General features: G+C 36.4%; 1 protein-coding gene across 2 annotated transcripts in view; it reads left to right on the forward strand.

The window, feature by feature from the left end:
* Positions 1-19307, forward strand: part of mRRF2 (mitochondrial ribosome recycling factor 2) — a 95849-nt gene that overhangs the window by 60742 nt on the left and 15800 nt on the right. For both annotated transcript variants that reach the window (XM_081730541.1, XM_081730542.1), the window contains exons 10-11: positions 10284-10430; positions 17165-17361. In XM_081730541.1, coding sequence (XP_081586667.1) covers positions 10284-10430; positions 17165-17361 — 344 coding nt within the window. The remainder of the gene's footprint in view (positions 1-10283; positions 10431-17164; positions 17362-19307) is intronic.

A 19307-nucleotide genomic window follows, 5' to 3' on the forward strand; every position in this document is an offset into this window, starting at 1 on the left:
CAACGGTATAACTTGGTGAATTTCGAGGTTAAAAAGAAAATATTCATAAATCCAGGCTACCAAGTTACTTCGCTTGAAACCACTTTAGAAATAAAGTAAATCTTACTTACAGTTCGGATGAGTTTGTATGCAAGCAGAATCCAATGTTGTCCTTACAAGTACCCGTTCCTGTTAACCATTCTTATTTATTTTTGTGATGGATTTCATAGTTCCAGAAGAAACAACTATCACTCACATCCTTTATAATATACAGTCCAACCTGAACCAGTTAAAGGCTATTAACTATCACGGTTCTTCCAAAAAATCAGGATCCAATAATATAGAAATCAGATTTCGTCCATAGTGCATACAGACAACTTACAACATTGGGCTGCTTCGCTTCACTAATTCCCCTCGCTACTCGCTCCGTTCCGTTCAATAAATAACACAAAATTTATCGCAAATTTTGCAATCGAACCTTTTTAGATCTTTTAGTAGTAAAAATCCGTTCTGGAGCGGCTTCCTTTATCACTTTATGCCGATAATATCTGACGGGCAGTAACTGAGGATTGCTTTCTTAGGCTGACGCCATTACAGTACAACAACAATGTGACGTAACAGTCTGAAGATTGAAGATGAGCTAATTATCGGAGAGTTCAAAGGAAAGCGACCAATTATAAATAATTCTGTAAATCTGTGCTACTGACGTCACACAAGACAAGATTGAAGATGATGCACCAAAACCGAGTGAATCTTGACGATTTTCTATCAAAATGGCTGAAAATCTAAAGAATTTTATGAAGAATAATTTTTGAATAAAATTCTTAAAGAAAATTTTGACAGAGTTTTCAGAATGATTGGAGATAGGAAAAGCGTTCTACAGATAAAAATAAAAGAAATAAGCAGAATATTATTAAAGAAATATAGGAAATTAAGATAGAAATAAACAAAACATTGACATTAAATACGAAATAAAATCCTAAACCTATTTTAATGCACGTCCTAACTCAATCCTACCTTCTAATATTACAAGAAAATTAAATGACAACATTACATCCTTACATATCCTATATTATATATTATTCTACATTATTATACAGGGCGTTCGAAAATTTTCAACATGATAACTCCATGTTGGGAGGTATCATTCTAACATTAATAATACTAACTGTAGGAAATTTCAATGGTCAGAATCAAGAGAATAAGCTCCTTCATTAATAATTACCCCTGTATGCTAACCTTGCCTACCAATAAACACAATAATATCTATCAATCTCTTTAGAACTAATTTACGGGTTTCTACTTCATGTTCCCTTTCTTTCACTTGATTTACGTTAATGAGGTGTCAATATCACCTCCTTTACAAACCTGCATAGCAGCTGATACTGCATTTTGGTGATACTGAGAATTTTCATGTGTTTCAACTGCAGAATATATGTGCTTTGATGATACATCACGGCCGGTAATAAAAGGACAATCTCTGCTACTATTACTACCAAAAGCCATACAACTTGCACAGAAGACCTTATACATGGATAGTAGATGAGGAACCCGTGGTCGGAAAAATGTAGTTGCGTTTTTACATAATATATAGGCCTGGAAACTTGTAAATCGTGAATTGGAAAACTGAAAAAAAGTCAGGGAATTCGTGCTTATGAAATAAGTGGTAACCCTGAACATTTACTTAATCCTAGACAGAAAAAGTAGGATACATCCTAAAGTAAGTTTTCCTATATTCAAAAGTGGTTGCAGAATAACCAAGATTAATTTACAGTTGTAATATTTGCGTCCACTAGATTAAATTCTTAATTAACGACCTAGATTCTGGATTAAAGAACACGTGAGTTCATCGCCGTTGGAACAAATGAATGCTATTGGATCCTCTCTTGTTCCAAATCCATCCCTTTTATTCTTCATTGCTTTCAGATCTATGAAGACGATATGCGCCTCAAAGAAAATAAAAGTTTTCGTGGTACACGCATGTATATTGTGGATGTTTCCTAAGAATCTTGTCAAACCTTTGGCACTATTATATATATATATATATATATATATATATATATATATATATATAAAATAGTGCCAAAGGTTTGACTAGAAACAAAGACGAATCCGTTTTTGTTTAATAAATTAAGAAAAGTTCGGTAACACTTTTCTTAATTTATTAAACAAAAACGGATTCGTGAGATAAATAAAGCAATAAGGCAAAAGTGGTTGGTGAGCGAAAGTCAGTCTCTCTCTCTCTCTCTCTCTCTCTCTCTCTCTCTCTCACACACACACACACACACATATATATATATATATATATATATATATATATATATACGTATACTCGACGTGGGTACACGAAGACAAAGGAACATACCACATACCAATAGGTCAGATTTCTCTATTGGAAATGTGCATTCAAGATGCAGACATACTTGAAAATTTCAATTCAGGTATCTATACAAGACAGCTACGAGTTTTTTTGTTTTGACCGCAGGGTGCAGTCCCAACTACCATTTCCTCCTACCAATTTTACAATTTAAGATTGAGCTTCTCACGGGAAGTGCACCCTACCGAAGGACGACACAGATGTTAGCGAAGTATCGTATTGTTGTATTCTAACGAAAAAAGTAATTAAACTTTGGCAGAAACTTATTAAAATAGATATCGATGCACGTTCTACTTTTATTACCTGCGAACACTTTGAGGAAAGAGATTTCGTAAACTAAGCTTTGCGTCTAAAATCTTAGTAATTTTTTTGCACTGAGAGAAGCAACTTATTGCGTCACGCTCTCGAGTTTGTTCTGAATTAGGTGGAAAAAATTTGAAGTTCGGACCACTGCGGCTCAAGTGATCGTGTGAATGTGAACATTTTGCAAGTGACTTCGGTTTCGAATCATTAAAACGTCGAACGATGGATTTCCAACAATTAATCTTTAGTTCAATTTGTCGTGTGATTGGTCGTGTGGTGTGTGGAGAAAAGAAAGTTGTAAATATTACCGAAATATAAACATTTTAATAGAAGCTTAAACGTATAATTATATAGTGTGTCTATGTAGGAAAGACAATTTTTATTACCCTATTTTTAGAATACAAATTTAATCATGTAGTGTATCCATAGTGAATAAGATAAGTAATTACTTCACCCCTGTTGCTAAAAAGCAAAAATTAGATGACAGTAAAGATCAATGTATTGCAATAAGCAATGATAGGAACGTGGAGAGAATAGATGCTTCTTGTCCTCAGTCTTCGTCTCTTGGTCATCAGGAGACTAATGACTGGCCTGGCTATTGGACTATAGAACAGAAGAACGAATTCTGTCAGAAAAATGACTGGCTTTATGTGCTAAACAGAAAACTTGGGTATAAAGTGTGCAAAACAGCGGGAGGTCTTGATGTTGAAAAGCTTATAGGGATGAAAGTGTCTAGGGAATGAGCAAATTGTAATATCAATTACTTTCGTGAAACGCGAAACAGTTGACGTCATTGAGGAAGAAAAATATTGATCATAGACTGCGTCTCATAAAGCTGCAGTTAAATTACTTGTGCAATCAGAAAATGAATCTTTTGAAACTACGTGTGCGAAATCACTATCCCGCGAACAAGACATCACCGCCAAAGTATTTCGTACTGCATACAAAGTAGCGAAAAAGAACCAATCCTTTAACTTCGAGGATGAAATCAACTTAAAAGAACTTAATGTTGTTGACATGGTGTGTATTCTGCATTCTAACAACGCTTGCACTAATATCATAAACCACATCGCAACGGAAATGAGAAATTCAATGGTAAATAAGATTGTAAATGCAAAAAGCAAGATTTCATTAATTATTGACGAATCAACCACTTTAAGCCAGGCATCGACTTTAATTATGTATGTTAGGACATATTCCAGATATAGATCTTGTGGCACCAGTTAATCTATTTTTCGGGCTGATGGAACTGGAAAATGTCACTGCGATAGGTATATTCAATGCAATTCTTCAACACCTTCATTCTGTTGGCTTCTCAGAAGAATGCCTTTCTGACTACTTAGTGTCAGTTACTAGTGACTGCGCGGCAGTAATGCTAGGGGCTCGCGGAAGTGTTCAGAAATTATTCAAAGATAAATTCCCCTTTGTTATTCTATGGCATTGTGCTATCCATAAACTGGAGTTATCGGTACATGTACTAGTGAAAATAGGGCTGATGTGTGATGCTTTGCAAGAACTATCTGAACTAAGCATGGAACTTCAAGATAGAGATATTAACTTATACAAAGCTCACAGAAAGCTCAAGCTTTGAGGAAATGGGTCATACAACAAACAGTCTCTTGAAGCCGCAAAATGGTTGAACTTCCAAGGCATTCAATTGCACAAGAGAGACAGGAAAGATGAGTCCCCAATTTTAGTCACTGCTTTCTATGTGCACTTGATAACTTCAGTCCGTAATAGGCTGTTTGACTCAGATTTCGTTTGAGTGAGAGAGAAATGATTCGACGTTTCCGATAATATCTTGAAGAGAGGACATTACCCCATGGCTAGTTCCCTCTTAAATTTGCTTTAAAGTTGCCATTTCATCCAGCGAGTGTGAAAGAGGTTTTCTTCAAATGAATTTAGTTGTAACACCGACCAGATCTTTGCTTCTCACGGAAACAGTATCATCTTTGGTATTTATAACAATTGTTGCTTCTCCACTGACAGTTCAATCCCTCAAAATATGTGAACTCTTGGCTGTTGCGTGGACGTCATTCAGCTGTGGATACAAAAAGTAAACAGAGGAAAAGAGGCGTCGAGCAGTTATCTGTTGATATGACAAAAATTTGGTCGCTTTTTTTAAATTGCCACGTACAGTGTGAGTACATTTCTTATTCTTTGAATTATGTTTTAAAATATTATGCTGTCTTCTCGTATTTTACATTACTGTCAGCGATAGGCTATCTTTTATAAAAATGAGTAAATGGTTGTTCCATAGCAATGATTCAACAATGAAAGTTTTGACCGATTGTTGTACCAAGACTCTGTATTGAGATATGTATGTTGATTACCTACGAGTTCTATTGTTTTAATAATAATAATAATAATATTGGTTTTTATTAAATGACAATCAGTTTTAAACAAGTGGGCAAAGGTCAAAGAGTATTGGTCAAGTCCGTATTTATGTATGTTAGATGCCCAAAGAAGCTTACACTTTGAAATATGAAATATTTTTTACGTCCCGCAATTGTGCCGGCTTGGCTTAAGGACACTGTGTTGATGAGAAATGAATGAAATGGTGGAATGAAGAAAGTGGGAGGAAACGGGAGAAACCTCGAGGAAACTCACGCACACGGTGTTTGTCTACCACAGAGTTCTGTGCTGTACTGCACAGTGAGAATACAGTATTCTTTGGAACAACACGAGTTTGTCGTTAAAAGTTTTGGAGAACAGAATTTGTTTTTGCTATGCAAAGGGCATTCAGAAACAAATTTGCTTCACGTTCTGCCCCAGACAGGGACATAATGCAGTGGTGCCCACCCCCCCTTATGTCTATGACGCACCCCCCCAATTGTCTATCCGTAGGTGTTCTTCCATGAAAAAATCTTCTTTTCGATTAATTTTACCCCCCCCCTCATCAAACATATTTATATAGATTTTAACCCCCCCCCAAATATTTCAATGACGCAGTTTGCGTCATAGCCCCCCCTTGTGGGCACCCCTGCATAATGTGGTCGCTAGTAAATAAAATGGAAAAAACAGAATCGCTTCTGAGACAGGGACGCATCGGACCCAGCAGGCGGCTGCTGTGGAAGATGTCAGTTATCGACTCCTTAGGTCGCCCAAGAAATCTCTCCGTCGTTTGTGGCAAGAAACCGGCTATAGCTATCCACATGTGATTTATGGGTGTTACTACTAACAATTAATTTGTATTCTGAGTAACACTTAATGTGTATTCTGCAATTTCGCTTAAAAAATCCAAAATTTCATTCCAATTATAAGGTACACTGGCGAAAATTTGCTGTTTTTCTTGAGGTGTGATCGATATTACCCCAGGTGAATTTAAACTAGTACGAAGAGTCCCATAAATCTCCCATCCTTGATCATTTGCCACAAACCGCATGAAAAGCGGACTTCAGTTTGAAATTCTAGACCCAAATGAAATCCGTGAGTTTTAAATCACTCTGTAGTATAAAATAATTTTATAGTATAAAAGAATATCTAGAAATATATGTGTAAAATATTTTACATTTTTACACATATATCTCTAGATATTCTTTTATACTCTAAAATTCTTTCTCCATTAAGTTTTACACGTTTTGTTTAAATTTTTCTTCATTTTTTATGTGATTGGGCGAAGCATTGAATATTGTATTTGCCATATGTTTGGGCCCACTCGAGATTTCCACACTCCTAAACATCCCTAGGTCCACTGTGTCTGATGTGATAGTGAAGTGAACGCGTGAAGGGACACGTACAGCACAAAAGCTTACAGGCCGACCTTGTCTGTTGATTGACAGAGACCGCCGACAGTTGAAGAGGGTCGTAAAGTGTAATAGGCATGTATCTATCCAGACCATCACACAGGAATTCCAAACTGCATCAGGATCCACTCCAAGTACTATGACAGTTAGGCGTGAGGTGAGAAAACTTGGATTTCATGGTCGAGCGGCTGCTCATAAGCCACACATCACACAGGTAAATGCCAAACAACGCCTTGCTTGATGTAAGAAACGTAAATATTGGACGATTGAACAGTGGGAAAATGTTGTGTGGAGTGACGAATCACGGTACACAATGTGGCGATCCGATAGCATTTTGTGGGTATGGCGAATGCCCGGTGAACGTCATCTGTCAGCGTATGTAGTGCCAACACTAAAATTTGGAGGTGGTGGTGGTAATGTGTGGTCGTGTTTTCCTTGGAGGGGGCTTGTACCCCTTGTTTTGCGTGGCATTCTCACAGCGCCGTCCTACGTTGATGTTTTAAGCACCTTCTTGCTTCCCACTGTTGAAGAGCAATTCGGGGATGGCGATTGCATCTTTCAACGCGATCGAGCACCTGTTCATACTGCACGGAATGTGGCGGAGTGATTACACAACCATAACATCCCTGTAATGGACTGGCCTGCACAGAGTCCTGACTTGAATTCTATAGAACACCTTTGGGATGTTTTGGAACGCCGACTTCGTGCCAGGCCTCACCGACCTACATCGATACCTCTCCTCAGTTCAGCACTCCGTGAAGAATGGGCTGCCATTCCCCAAGAAGCCTTTCAGCACCTGATGGAAAGTATGCCTGCGAGAGTGGAAGCTGTCATCAAGGCTAAGGGTGGGCCAACACCATATTGAATTCCAGCAGTACCGATGGGGGGCGCCACGAACTTGTAATTTTCAGCCAGGTGCCCGGATACTTTTGATCACATAATGTATGTAAATAGATGGAACTGTTAATATCATTAACTTTTTTTTTAATGTACGATTTGCAGCTTGTTGTGTGATGTAAGTTTGCAATGGTACGGATCGCCTGTTTTTGTTTAATATAGATTTGCTTTCAGTTGCTTACCGCAAAATACAATTCCATACTCTATGATAGGGTAGGGGGCGCGGTGACTCAGTAGTAGAGCGTTCACCTCCAGTGCTTGGGGTCTCTGGTTCGATCCCAGCTCGCGCCGTGTGGACTTTGTGGTGGACAAACACCGTGCTCATGAGTTTTCTCGGGTTCTCCCGTTTCCTCCTACTTTCTTCATTCCACCATTTCACTCATCTCTCATCATCACCGTCCCCTTTAGCCTAACCGGCATAACCGTGGGACTTGAAACTTGAAGATTTCATTTTCTATGATAGGGTATATGAATCTATAGTAGATTTGTATTAAGTTTTTTAGAGTTACTGTGTCTTTTAGCATTCTTAGATCATATAGCCTCGAATTTAGTTTATGTAAGTAGCTTCAATATGACTACTCCATCTGAAATGCTCATCTATTATTCGATTCGAACTGACCAGTAGATCAGTAATTGGTATAACATTTTCCCGAAAATTCAATTTTTATCCGGGAAACTAATTAAATAATGGGGACAAAGTATCGATTGGGACGTGATGGGTATCATTCGATTTGTATTGATAAGTAGATCAATAATCGGTATTACTTTTTCCGAAGAATTCAGTTTTTACCGAGGAAATTATTAAAAATTCAGGATTTTGAGCAATAGCATCCAGTTGCCGACTATGATCTGAGGGGTGTCATTCGATTCATATTAACAAAGGTATCAATAATTGGTATGAAACTTTCTCGAAAATTCAATTTGTACTCGGGGAAATTAATAAAAATTCGGGATTTTGGGCAATGAGGACCAGTTGACTGCTGACTGAGATGTGTAGGGTATCATTTGATTTGTATTGATAAGTAGATCAATAATGGATACGACATTTTCCGAAAAATTCAGTTTATACCTGGAAAATATAATAAAAATTCGTATTTTAGACAATTGGGACCATTTGCCGACTGAAACGTGATAGATATAAATAAATTTGTCTTGACAAGTAGTTAAATACAAAATTTTCCCCAGATTGGTACATAATTTTCCCCAAAATTCAATTTTTACCAGGGAAATAAAAAAATTCGGGATTTTGAGCATTGAGGACCAGTTCCCGACTTGAACGTCTTGCATATCATTGGACTCAAATTAACAAGTAGATAAATAATTTGTATGACATTTTCCCGAAAATTCAATTTTTAGCCGAGAAACTGATAAAAAAATTCGGGATTTTGAGCAATTTGGAGCAGTTGTCGACTATATCACAATGTGTGTCATTCGATTCATATTAACAAGTAGATCAATAATTGGCATACTTATTTCCAAAAATGGAATTTTTACACGAATAATAAAAATTCGGGATTTTTGACAATGAGTACAAGTTGCCGACTGGGACGTGATGGGTATAATTCGATTCGTCTGGACCATTAATTCAATAATTGGTATTACATTTTCAGGAAAGTTCGATGTTTACACGGAAAGTTAATAAAAATTTGGGATTTTTGTTAATGGGGACCCGTTGCCGACAAAACATGATGGGTATTAATCGATTCGTATTGACATGTAAATCAATAATTGGTATGGAATTTTCCCGAAAATCCAATTTTCACTCGGGAAATTCATAAGAATTCGGCATTTTCATCAATGGGGACAAGTTGTCGACGGTACGTGATGAGTGTCAGTCGATTCGTCTTGACAAGTAGAAAAATAATTGGTGTAATATTTTCCAGAAAATTCAATTTATACCCGAGAAATTAATAAAAATTCGGGATCTTGGGTAGAGGACTAGTTGCCGACTGGAACGAAATGGGTATATTCGACTCGGGTTGGCAAGTAAAACAATAATTAATGTAACATTATCTTTAAAGTTCAGTTTTTATCAGAGAAAAAATAAAGAAAATCATTTTGAGAAATAGGGACCGATTGTCGACTGGGACGTGATGGATATAACTCGATTCGTATTGACTAGTAGACCAATCATTGGTATGACATTTTCCCGAGAATTCAGTTGTTACTTGGGGGACGGAGTAGGTTTACCATAAAATTTTCAGTTGAAAACGGGCCAGGTTCCGGCATTTTAAAAATCACGAGAAATGAGAAACAGGTCAGTGTGTCTAAATTAGTTCCTGTTTACCTCAACAATACGTAATACATTTATATTGTAATATAATATACCCACGTAATATATCTATAAGCTGTAAAATATAAAATAATGACTATATTTTTAGATACGTAAAAATGAATATGAAAATAGGCTATAAAATGGTTACAAGTAAAAGAATGTGGCTAGGATTGCTATTAGTGCTGAATTAGCAATCCCGGACTTCTAGGCCTACCAGTGTTCTTATCAGCGCCCTGATATCAGAGCTCCCTCTCTTCTCTCTCTTTCTCTTTGTTACAGGGTGCGGTCAATTAATTTGATACTTATAAAAAAGGAAAGACATGTTGGAGTTTGTTCAAAACAACTGCTGAAACCTATGCTGGCCTTCGAGCAGTACTGCGAACTATAGATCATGTTTAACGTAGGGAATTTCAGTTCAATTCTTACTTCTTTGTTATTATTAATTACTAATACTTTTTACAAGGAGTAAAGGTACTGGATTATTTCTTTCACTTGCATAAAACGGGATAAATGCTACTTTTTCCCGTCTACTGACGGGACGGCTGGGACGCCCCTAAAACAGGACTGTCCCTGTCAAAACGGGACGTATGATAGCTCTAGGACGGAGTGACCAAGTTACATCGTCAACGTAGAGATGTGGCCAAATGGGCAGGTTTCACTATAATGTTACTTAGAAATAAATTAATACATTTTCTCTTTCTTTAAGGTATGGGAGAGCTCCATTTAGAAGTGATTAAAGATAGGATTATTTCTGAATATAAAATTGCTGTGGAACTAGGACCATTACAAATTGCTTATAAAGAAGCCGTTAAAAGTAGAGGGAAATACACTCATAATATGGATTATAAAATAGGTATGTTGTCATTCTCAGAATTTTTATAGTTGATGTATTTTACAGTATATATATGATGTAATCAAAGAGAAAAATGTACTTAAATTTCCATCGAGAAAGGAGAATCTCTAAGATTTCGCCAATGTCTTTCTGTCTTTATTAAGTGTAGATTATCCTTTTCCGATGGAATTGCATGTACACATTTCTTTTTGTTTCTTTAATATATAATATTAAGATTTGACTCGATTGACATTTGTGTCTCTTTCCGTCTGTTCCACGATAACTTCGTAAAATTAAGCATAATTTAATGAAACTTGGGAAGTGCCTTACTTCCTCTTACAGAAATAATCCTATTATTTGTGGTTACAATCCATCAAAAGTAAGCGGATAATATCTCTTATGATGTAAGTATCTCATGTACACACTGTTAGATTAATAACTTGACAAAGATTTGTTCCATAAGAAAATTGAGATATTGAAAATGTTACGGTTGATTTGTGAATAATTGATTGTATAAGTTTATTTACGAATGTTTTCAGTGAAGCAAACATCGCATAGGTTATATCGCAATCACAATTGATATTTATAGATATAATAAAACGTGTTAAGTATTACGTTAATTACTTCGGTTCTCATTAGCGCTAAATTAGTTCACATGCTCGAATTTTTATTATTAACTAACGGGTAGTATAGATTGGTATATTATATAGTATAGATTTGCAGTAGGGATCCCACTAGAAATTTATTACATACGAGGTGTGTTTAAAAAGTATCGAACCTTACTTTTTTCCCGCGTAAACCAATGAAGCGCAGGAGACTTTCTTCACTGTAGATGTAGAGGGAACACTCATCCCCTCCCACCCGCAGAAAGTGTCAGTCCCTGACTGTCAGCCAACGAATGAAGACGTGTAGTGAGCGGTCGTCAGATTTCATTTTATTTGTAAAATGACAGAAAAACTTGAACAGCAACGATATTGCATGCCCATGCGATGCCCAAGCGGAAACCATTCATTCGGATCGATATATTTAATTTTGAACGAGAATTTGGACATGAGGAAAGTGCCTGCGAAATTTGATTCTGGCTTTCATCGCCAAACACAACATTCCTATGTATCATCAGGCTCCCTACTCACGCGACATGGCTTCGTGTGACTTTTGGTTATTTTCCAAGCTGAAAGTAACACTATAAAAGGGACCCGATTTGAGTCAAGAGAAGACATCATGCAGAACGCGGCGGCACGGTTGCTCACCATTTCAAAAAGTCCTTTCCAAAAGTTTCTTCAGCAATGACTGGAGCGCTGGAAGAAGTGTGCCCATTACCAAGGAGACTACTTTGAAGGGGATTAGTGTTTCGGATTTCTAAATCAATAAATGTATTTTTGCCAACCAAAGGTTCCATACTTTTTGAACACACCTCGTATACTATATCTTTTTGACTGAATTCACTCTTAGTACCTTTAAATATCTTAATCTATACAAGACATTGCATTACTCGATGCATTTTAACATTACATTAGGAGGGCATAAGTTTTATAGTTATAAATATAGCATTTCATGCAATATATATATATATATATATATATATATATATATATATATATATATATATATATATATACAGAGTGTTCCAAAACAACACCGACAACATTTGGGAGGAGGTTCCTCACACCAAGATAAGGCAAAAAGTATAAACCAACCTGGGTGCACAAATGATTCCTTTCGGAGTCATAGACTCCCGAAAACATGAAAACTATGGGACCTACCGTAGTCGGGTCAAGACTTCACTTAGAAATTGGTATGTGTCCCATCCAAGTTTCAGAATTCTATGGTACTTCCGCAACAATTTTTATGGAGGGAGTTTGACTACAGGCATATAATTTGAAGTACTCATTAACTACCTCTATAAAAATTGTTGCGGAAGTACCACAGGATTCTAATCAAGGATACTTGGAAAGGGCTCATACTAGTTCTTAAGTGGAGTCTTGACCCGACTACGATAGGTCCCATAGCTTTGGAGCTATAGACCTTTAAAGTTCGTTTTTTTTTTTTTTTTTTTCATGATTTCGGCAGCTTATAACTCCGAAAGGAAGCATTTGTGCACCCAGGTTGGTGTATACTTTTTGTCTTATCTTAGTGTCAGGAATCACCTCCCAAACGTTGTCGATGTTGTTTTGAAATATATATATATAGAGAGAGAGAGAGAAAGAGAGGTTCGTGCGGAAAACTCACATCATCTGTGCTAGGTGGTCAAAGGAAAAGTAGTATTTACTATGGTCAGGTTTACAGTGGAGGTTCCACAAGAAATTCATTACATATACGATACCGTTTAAACATAACTCGTAGTACCTTCAAACATCGTATTTTATAGATGACATTGTATTGCTCTGTGCAGGTTAACTTTAGCCATTATAGCTATAAATGAAGTGTTTTATATTAAATATATTCGTGCGCAAAACTCGTACTAACCTATACTAGATCATTACAAGTAAGATTTTATATATCCCAGTTCAGAGCAGGGTAAGCTGTTGGTGGGCTCCCCCGATTTAATTTAAAATATAAAGACATTTAATTAAAAGAAAAAAAATTCGTTCGCTCCTACAATCCACAGCATCAATAATTAATAGTTTGTGCTATAGCTATATTGACGTAGTCTATAAGGTGTACCCACCAACCAGATAGCGTGCCTGGGCTTTCCGTTGAAGACAATGTATATTTTTGTCTCATTATGCCCTCATTCAAATGTGGCTTCGGAAATCGTCAAATGTGTGATTGTGAAAACTGTATATGAAAGGGGTTTAAGCATGATGCTAACCCATCACCTTGCCTAAGTCTTGGAGGTCATGAACGTCTGGAGCCTTTATATACCACTTGTGGCCCATATCGGCGTGTCCTGGATGATGAGCTTAGGTTTACCGTTTCTTTTGTTAATGATTCAAAATCAGTTTGAAAAGTTAAAACAAGGTGCACCCATGTAGAAGCCGAATGTATTTTTCCGTAAGAAACAAGAATTTATACTTAAAAGAATTCATCTCCATCAAAGTAATCGGCAGAAGAAGCAATACATCGTTTGTTCATCGTTTGTTCAGATCTTCTACTTTTGGTAATGATTGACAGTAAGTGTCCTCAAAATGCGCGTAAAATTTGATTTAATGTCTGCCTTAACTTCTGTCCTTTCGTGTCGATGTTGAGCTTGGGAAAAACGAAAAGAAAATCAGTATTCGATAAGTGAGAAGAATGTGGTGGGCGATTTACCATTGTCATTGAATGCTTTACAAGATATTGATGCACAGACAATGCTCTGATGTTTATTTCTGGGTCATACTATAAACACCATGTTTCATCTCCCGCCACAATTCATTTCAAGAAGTTATTGTCCCGTAATGTAGTAGCCACCAAATGGTCACGCCCCCTCCCCCCATCCTCGTAGTTTTTTTCTTAACTGTCAAAATGCGAGGCATTTTGCAAAACAGTACGTAATATCCTCATTTTCGGGTCATTGGTTAAGTTAACGTACAGCTTTCTTTGCTTATTTGGAGCATGGCTGTCAGTTGCTGCGTGATTACACGTCTATTAGCTCTCACTATTATACGAAATGTCTTCATATTTTCCTCATTCCTTGACCTTCAAGGGAGTTCTGACATTGGATCTTAGACATTTTCGCGTCCACATTTGAAACTGTTTTACTACTGATTAACCTGGGTTATTGACAATGCTGCATCACCACACGGGATTCGTACAATTTGCTGCACTTCAGGAAAAGATTTATCCAATTTGTAACAAACCTTAATGTTAGAACATTGTTCTTCTTCAATGCACATGTTTCACATGACATCACACTGCATGCATCTATCGAAGGGTTATCTAGATACAAACTACATGAAACTGGTTTAAACAGCGCTAGTAGGAAACTTAGACATAGGTCTTTCCAGTGTTGTTATCCTTATGGTACCATTTTAAGAGAGTTGTCTATTTTTTTAGAGTTCGGTTGTTTTATGGGCACACCTAGTAGAGTCTACAGTGCATATACAGTGGAGTCTCGTTAATTCGAACTTGGATAATTCGAAATATTGGATAATTCGAACAGAAGTCCATTCCCCTTGAAAACTGTATTGAAAACAGTAGTAAAATATCGTGGATAAATCGAACTTTGAACCTATGTTTTGGATAATTCGAAGTAAGTACAGTTGAAAATTTTTAATGTTGGGCAGATGTAAACAGAGAAATACAGTTTTAACGTGTTTTCAGTTATCCAGATGCAGCCATAGGGAAAAGTAATACAAAAGATAAATAGAAAATCTATGCAATGATAAAGATGAAGGTGAGTTGGGGAAGAAGTAAAGATAGAGAACGTGTGCCAATCTCATCTTGTTTCAGAATTAGTTGAAAATTTAAGATGCATTATTGATAAAGTCAACCAAATGTTATTAATATCGTATTCCACGCAATACATGAAATTCGAGATTTATTGACCGTACAAAAACAATCAAATTTAAGCAAATGAGGTTTACGACTTCTTAAAAGTAAGAACAGAATATTCAAATTGTTACTGGTGTTTAATTGTTTGGACTATTCAATGTATGTTGTAATGTTGTATGTAAATATATTTTCCATTGTACACGTAGTTTGAATTATGTGGGGTCAATGTCGTTTGTTAGTTTGTGGTATTCGATCACGCAAATAATAAGCTGCTTTAAAGGTAAAGTCTACACCATATGAATATGTTTTGATGCACAATACTTTGGTTTGTTTGTTGTTATATATGTGAAAATGAATGTTGTTGGATAATTCGAATTTTGGATAATTCGAAGTTTTTTCGTGTCCCTTTGGACTTCGAATTAAAAAGAGTCCACTGTATATCAAATGTATTTAGACATGTAGCTATTTCCCATAATTAGATTTCCTATCTCAAAAAAAAAAAAAAATAAATAAAAAAATAAAAATAAATAAATAAATAAATAAATAAATAAAGCTCCTTCGTGGCGAAGCGGTTTGCGTACGCGCCTTTGGTGTGGGACACCCGGGTTCTATTCCCGGCGGGAGCTTGTTATTCTAAATCCACGTTAATCAGTAGGTCCACGTCTCCTATAACCTCGCTGCTGAAAGGGACGTTAAACTCAAAATCAACTCCTATCTAAATAATAATAATAATAATAAATAAATAAAAGTCTCATGTTTATGCTCTTCAGTTTAAAGGAGATGGATCAGTAATGAGAGTAATTTTGAAAAAAATGGTGGAATGACAATGTGGAAAGGTAGTTCCTTGGTAGCATATGCGGCTTCAGTGCGGGAGACCCGGGTTCGATTCCTGGTGGCAGCTCATATGGTTTGAATCCCACTTTAAGTTTTAGGTCCACGTCTCATGCAGCCTCGGTGCTGAAAGGGACGCTAAATTCCATAATATATATCTTAGTAAATCATTCAGAAAGTCCACTACCCAACTACGAATTTAAATGCCAAACTGTACCTGTTTTGAACAGTGAATTCATCGTATCTACTCGGAAAAACTGATTCAGGTTCAACGACCTTTCCCAGGGGAACAAAAAGAGTATATAACATGAATATAGTGGAAAGAAATGAAAGTGTCGCGAGAAAACTTTAGTATAAGATGTCGTGTATTACAAACTAGAAACCCTTCTTCCTTTCTGAGCCATCTTGTTCCTCCAAACTAGCGAATCGAGACTATGGGCCTATAAAAAGAGAAATGAATTTAAAATGCAGATAGTGTTGCAAAATTCCGCTAAGCTGTCACAGTTTCGACTCTTTTCATGTTGTATTCTATGCTGGAATTTTGATAACATTTAGCCACCTTTGTATACCATCAGGATTGAATATGCTTCCAAAAAAGAAAAAGTTTTGTTTTAAGCTAATGAAAGAAAGCAGTCTAGTGAAATGAAAATTTAAAAATGTAATAAAGAAGCTTGCCAAGAAATTAATGCATAGAAACTAATTTTACGTATATTATGGCCTGTTATAGTCCTTTCTTTGGCTTAGAGTGGAGCTAAATTCTACTCCAAGAAAAGAATAAAACTGTAAAATATACTTACATTCCAGTACTAATGCCGAAGTTTCAAGTTTTGTTATATTTTGACAATATATCCAAGATTTTGCATTAGTTTTATTAGTTTTTCATTACATACTGTGTAATTAGAGCTTAGTCAAATAATAGTGTTTCGAATTTTAGTTGTACAGGTTATCAAAAGTAAACTTTTATACACAGCTAAATGTATAATACATTTTTAATGTGCACTGAAATGAAATTTTAACAATTGTAACATAATCATGGTTTACGTAAGTTTTTGTGTAAATCGTGTACTGTTAATATGCATGCCTCTTGAATAGTTTGGTTGAGTGTCTATTAACTGTGCCAGATTTTAGAAGTCTTCTCTGTGTAAGTGAATCCAAAAACAAACTTGCACATGACATAGAACCAATCAGGAAGTTTCTTCTTGGACGAACACTGGATTGCGAAGTGTTTCATGTTAGCAATATCTTAACTTTAATGTAATTTATTAGAATAACGTTGAATAGATATTTGATGTATTACTTCTTTATAAAGTTTTGAAAATTGTGTATTTATTTATTATTTTCTTCTATTTTTCCTCGCATTTTGATCCTTACATATTTCTGTACAGTGTTTGTTAAACCATTAAAGTAATAGTTAGAACGTATTTAAAGAAAGTTCACCTGCTTATTAAAAGTAAAATTATCTCAATGTTTTCTATACGAATATGACATCTACTTTTATATTGTTTCAGGTTCATCGAATCAGCATTTATCTGTAACGATGTCCGTTATACCACTGAAGGAAACTCACGGTAACAGTGACGTGTTTCAGCTGGACCATTCCCAGGAAAGCGCCTCCAATTTAGCTTCTATTTACCCCAAACAGATGCAAGCTGTCAAACGAGGGGTTGAGTTTGCCCTTGCTAGAGGCCCGAAACTAAGCTGTCCAGTAAGTTAATGGTAGTCGGCTATTTGAAACTGTTTCGGGTTGTTGTGTATTCTTCTCCCTCTTACATTGATATTTCATGTGAGATTCACATGTTTTAAAATTTATTTGGATGAGAGTGTCGTATTGGAAACATGTAACATGAAGTAAAGATAAATAATTGGTACTACAGTATTTTCATTTCGAAGCTGCGCTTCAAGTCACAGCATCGTCTCCCCACACGGTCACCTATTCCCCTCCAAATACAACATACACAAACAGTGCTGCCAGTGGAACTATTTAGCAAAAGAAAGAAAGTTTTGACTCGTAATAATATGATGAAGCAGGTGTTTAAATCCAACAACTATGAAAGTAACTAACTTTAAGTACATAAGAGATCAACTTACCAAATACAGGAGTACAAATGTTACAGCAAAATATCTTCATTATCTTTGCAATCTTCATCTGCACTAGTATCCGTACTATCCTCTTCGCTTTCATCTTGCAGGTGAACAATAATTCTTTCTATTCGTTCGTCTCGCAATCCTTTTATGAAGTCTTTATCTTGCAGAGCTTCTGCATGACGAACACAGTTCTTCCAGTCTTCCACAGTCACTCGATTGATGGCATCTTCAAGTAACTTTCGTACGTCTTTGATTTTAAAAGTACTGTTTTTATCGGCCACCTCACTTTTTATTTGGGCCCATATGACTTCAATTGCATTATATTAGCAATGGTGTGGTGGCAACCGTACTACTTCATGTCCCATTTCCAATGCCAATTGGTCAAGTTCATATTTCCTGAAGTTATCACTGTGTTGCTTAACGATGCATTTGTGTGTGATGGATTATGAGGTATATTATTTCTTTCCAACCACGACATAATGTCTGTTTTTCTGGAGTTAGTGTGGAAATTTTATCTACAAGCATCGAATGATAACTTGCATTATCCATCACTATTACGCATCCCTCTTCCAAACCCCTAAGGAGGTCTGTAAACCATTCTCTGAACAAATTGCTGTTCATTTCGTGATGATAGTCACCTAACTTTTTCGACTGAAAGACTAAACCTGCCCCTTCTATAAACCCATGCTTTGCTGAACCTGCATGACACACAATAATTAATCGATACCCTTTCCCAACAGGAACCTTCAGACCACCATTTCTTTTAGAATCCTGCCAAATAAATTTTCTGGCATGATTTTAGTTAACCCATGTTTCATCCAGGTATACAATAGGACGTGGATTATTTTCTTTTCTGATGGCAGCTATTTTCCTTGAAAACGCAGCCCGTAATATAACGATGTCTTTCCGCTCCATTAGGAAACGCCTACCGTCATTACATTTCTTGTATTTAAACCCCAGTTTTTGTACAATTTTATGTAAGGAGGTAATGCTTCAAGTGTAATCTATTTTCTCCCTTCATTTTCAAGTGTATTACATCCTTCAATTTTCTCAGGGTAGGATATTCACCTTTATCGTAAAATTCATGAACAGAGCGCCGAACAGTATCTTTCTGGAAATCCTCTAACCCTGTGTCCTTCTTTTCCCGCAATGTATTTTTCCTTGGCGAAGAAAAAAATGGACCGCACTCTCTGCGTTGACAACGAGACTTTTCCGCTTCCTTACATATATTCTGCAAATATACTTCACACACCTCTGCAGTTCTTTGTTGTGCACCTACACTCTTTCCTCGCAATTTTCCAGAGACTTAAAATATGTATAAACTTTACATATCACATTATTTGACTGTCGTCTCAGATCCCTCTTTACTGGTGGCATGTCAAAGAATATCTCCCTCACACACTATTCAAATAAACTGTTTCTTACTTGGAAGCACCGTTCAAATAAACGATTGTACACCGAGGTTACACCCTTCAATACGCACCCAACACCTAGCAACCCTGTTGCCCAACTATTATAAGTTGCTGCTCCTCTGCCTTTTGCTCATTCATTGGGTATCCTGCCTAT

The sequence above is a fragment of the Thermobia domestica genome, chromosome 11 (genome assembly GCF_964235325.1).
Source record: "Thermobia domestica chromosome 11, izTheDome1.hap1.1, whole genome shotgun sequence".
Lineage (NCBI taxonomy): Eukaryota > Metazoa > Arthropoda > Insecta > Zygentoma > Lepismatidae > Thermobia > Thermobia domestica.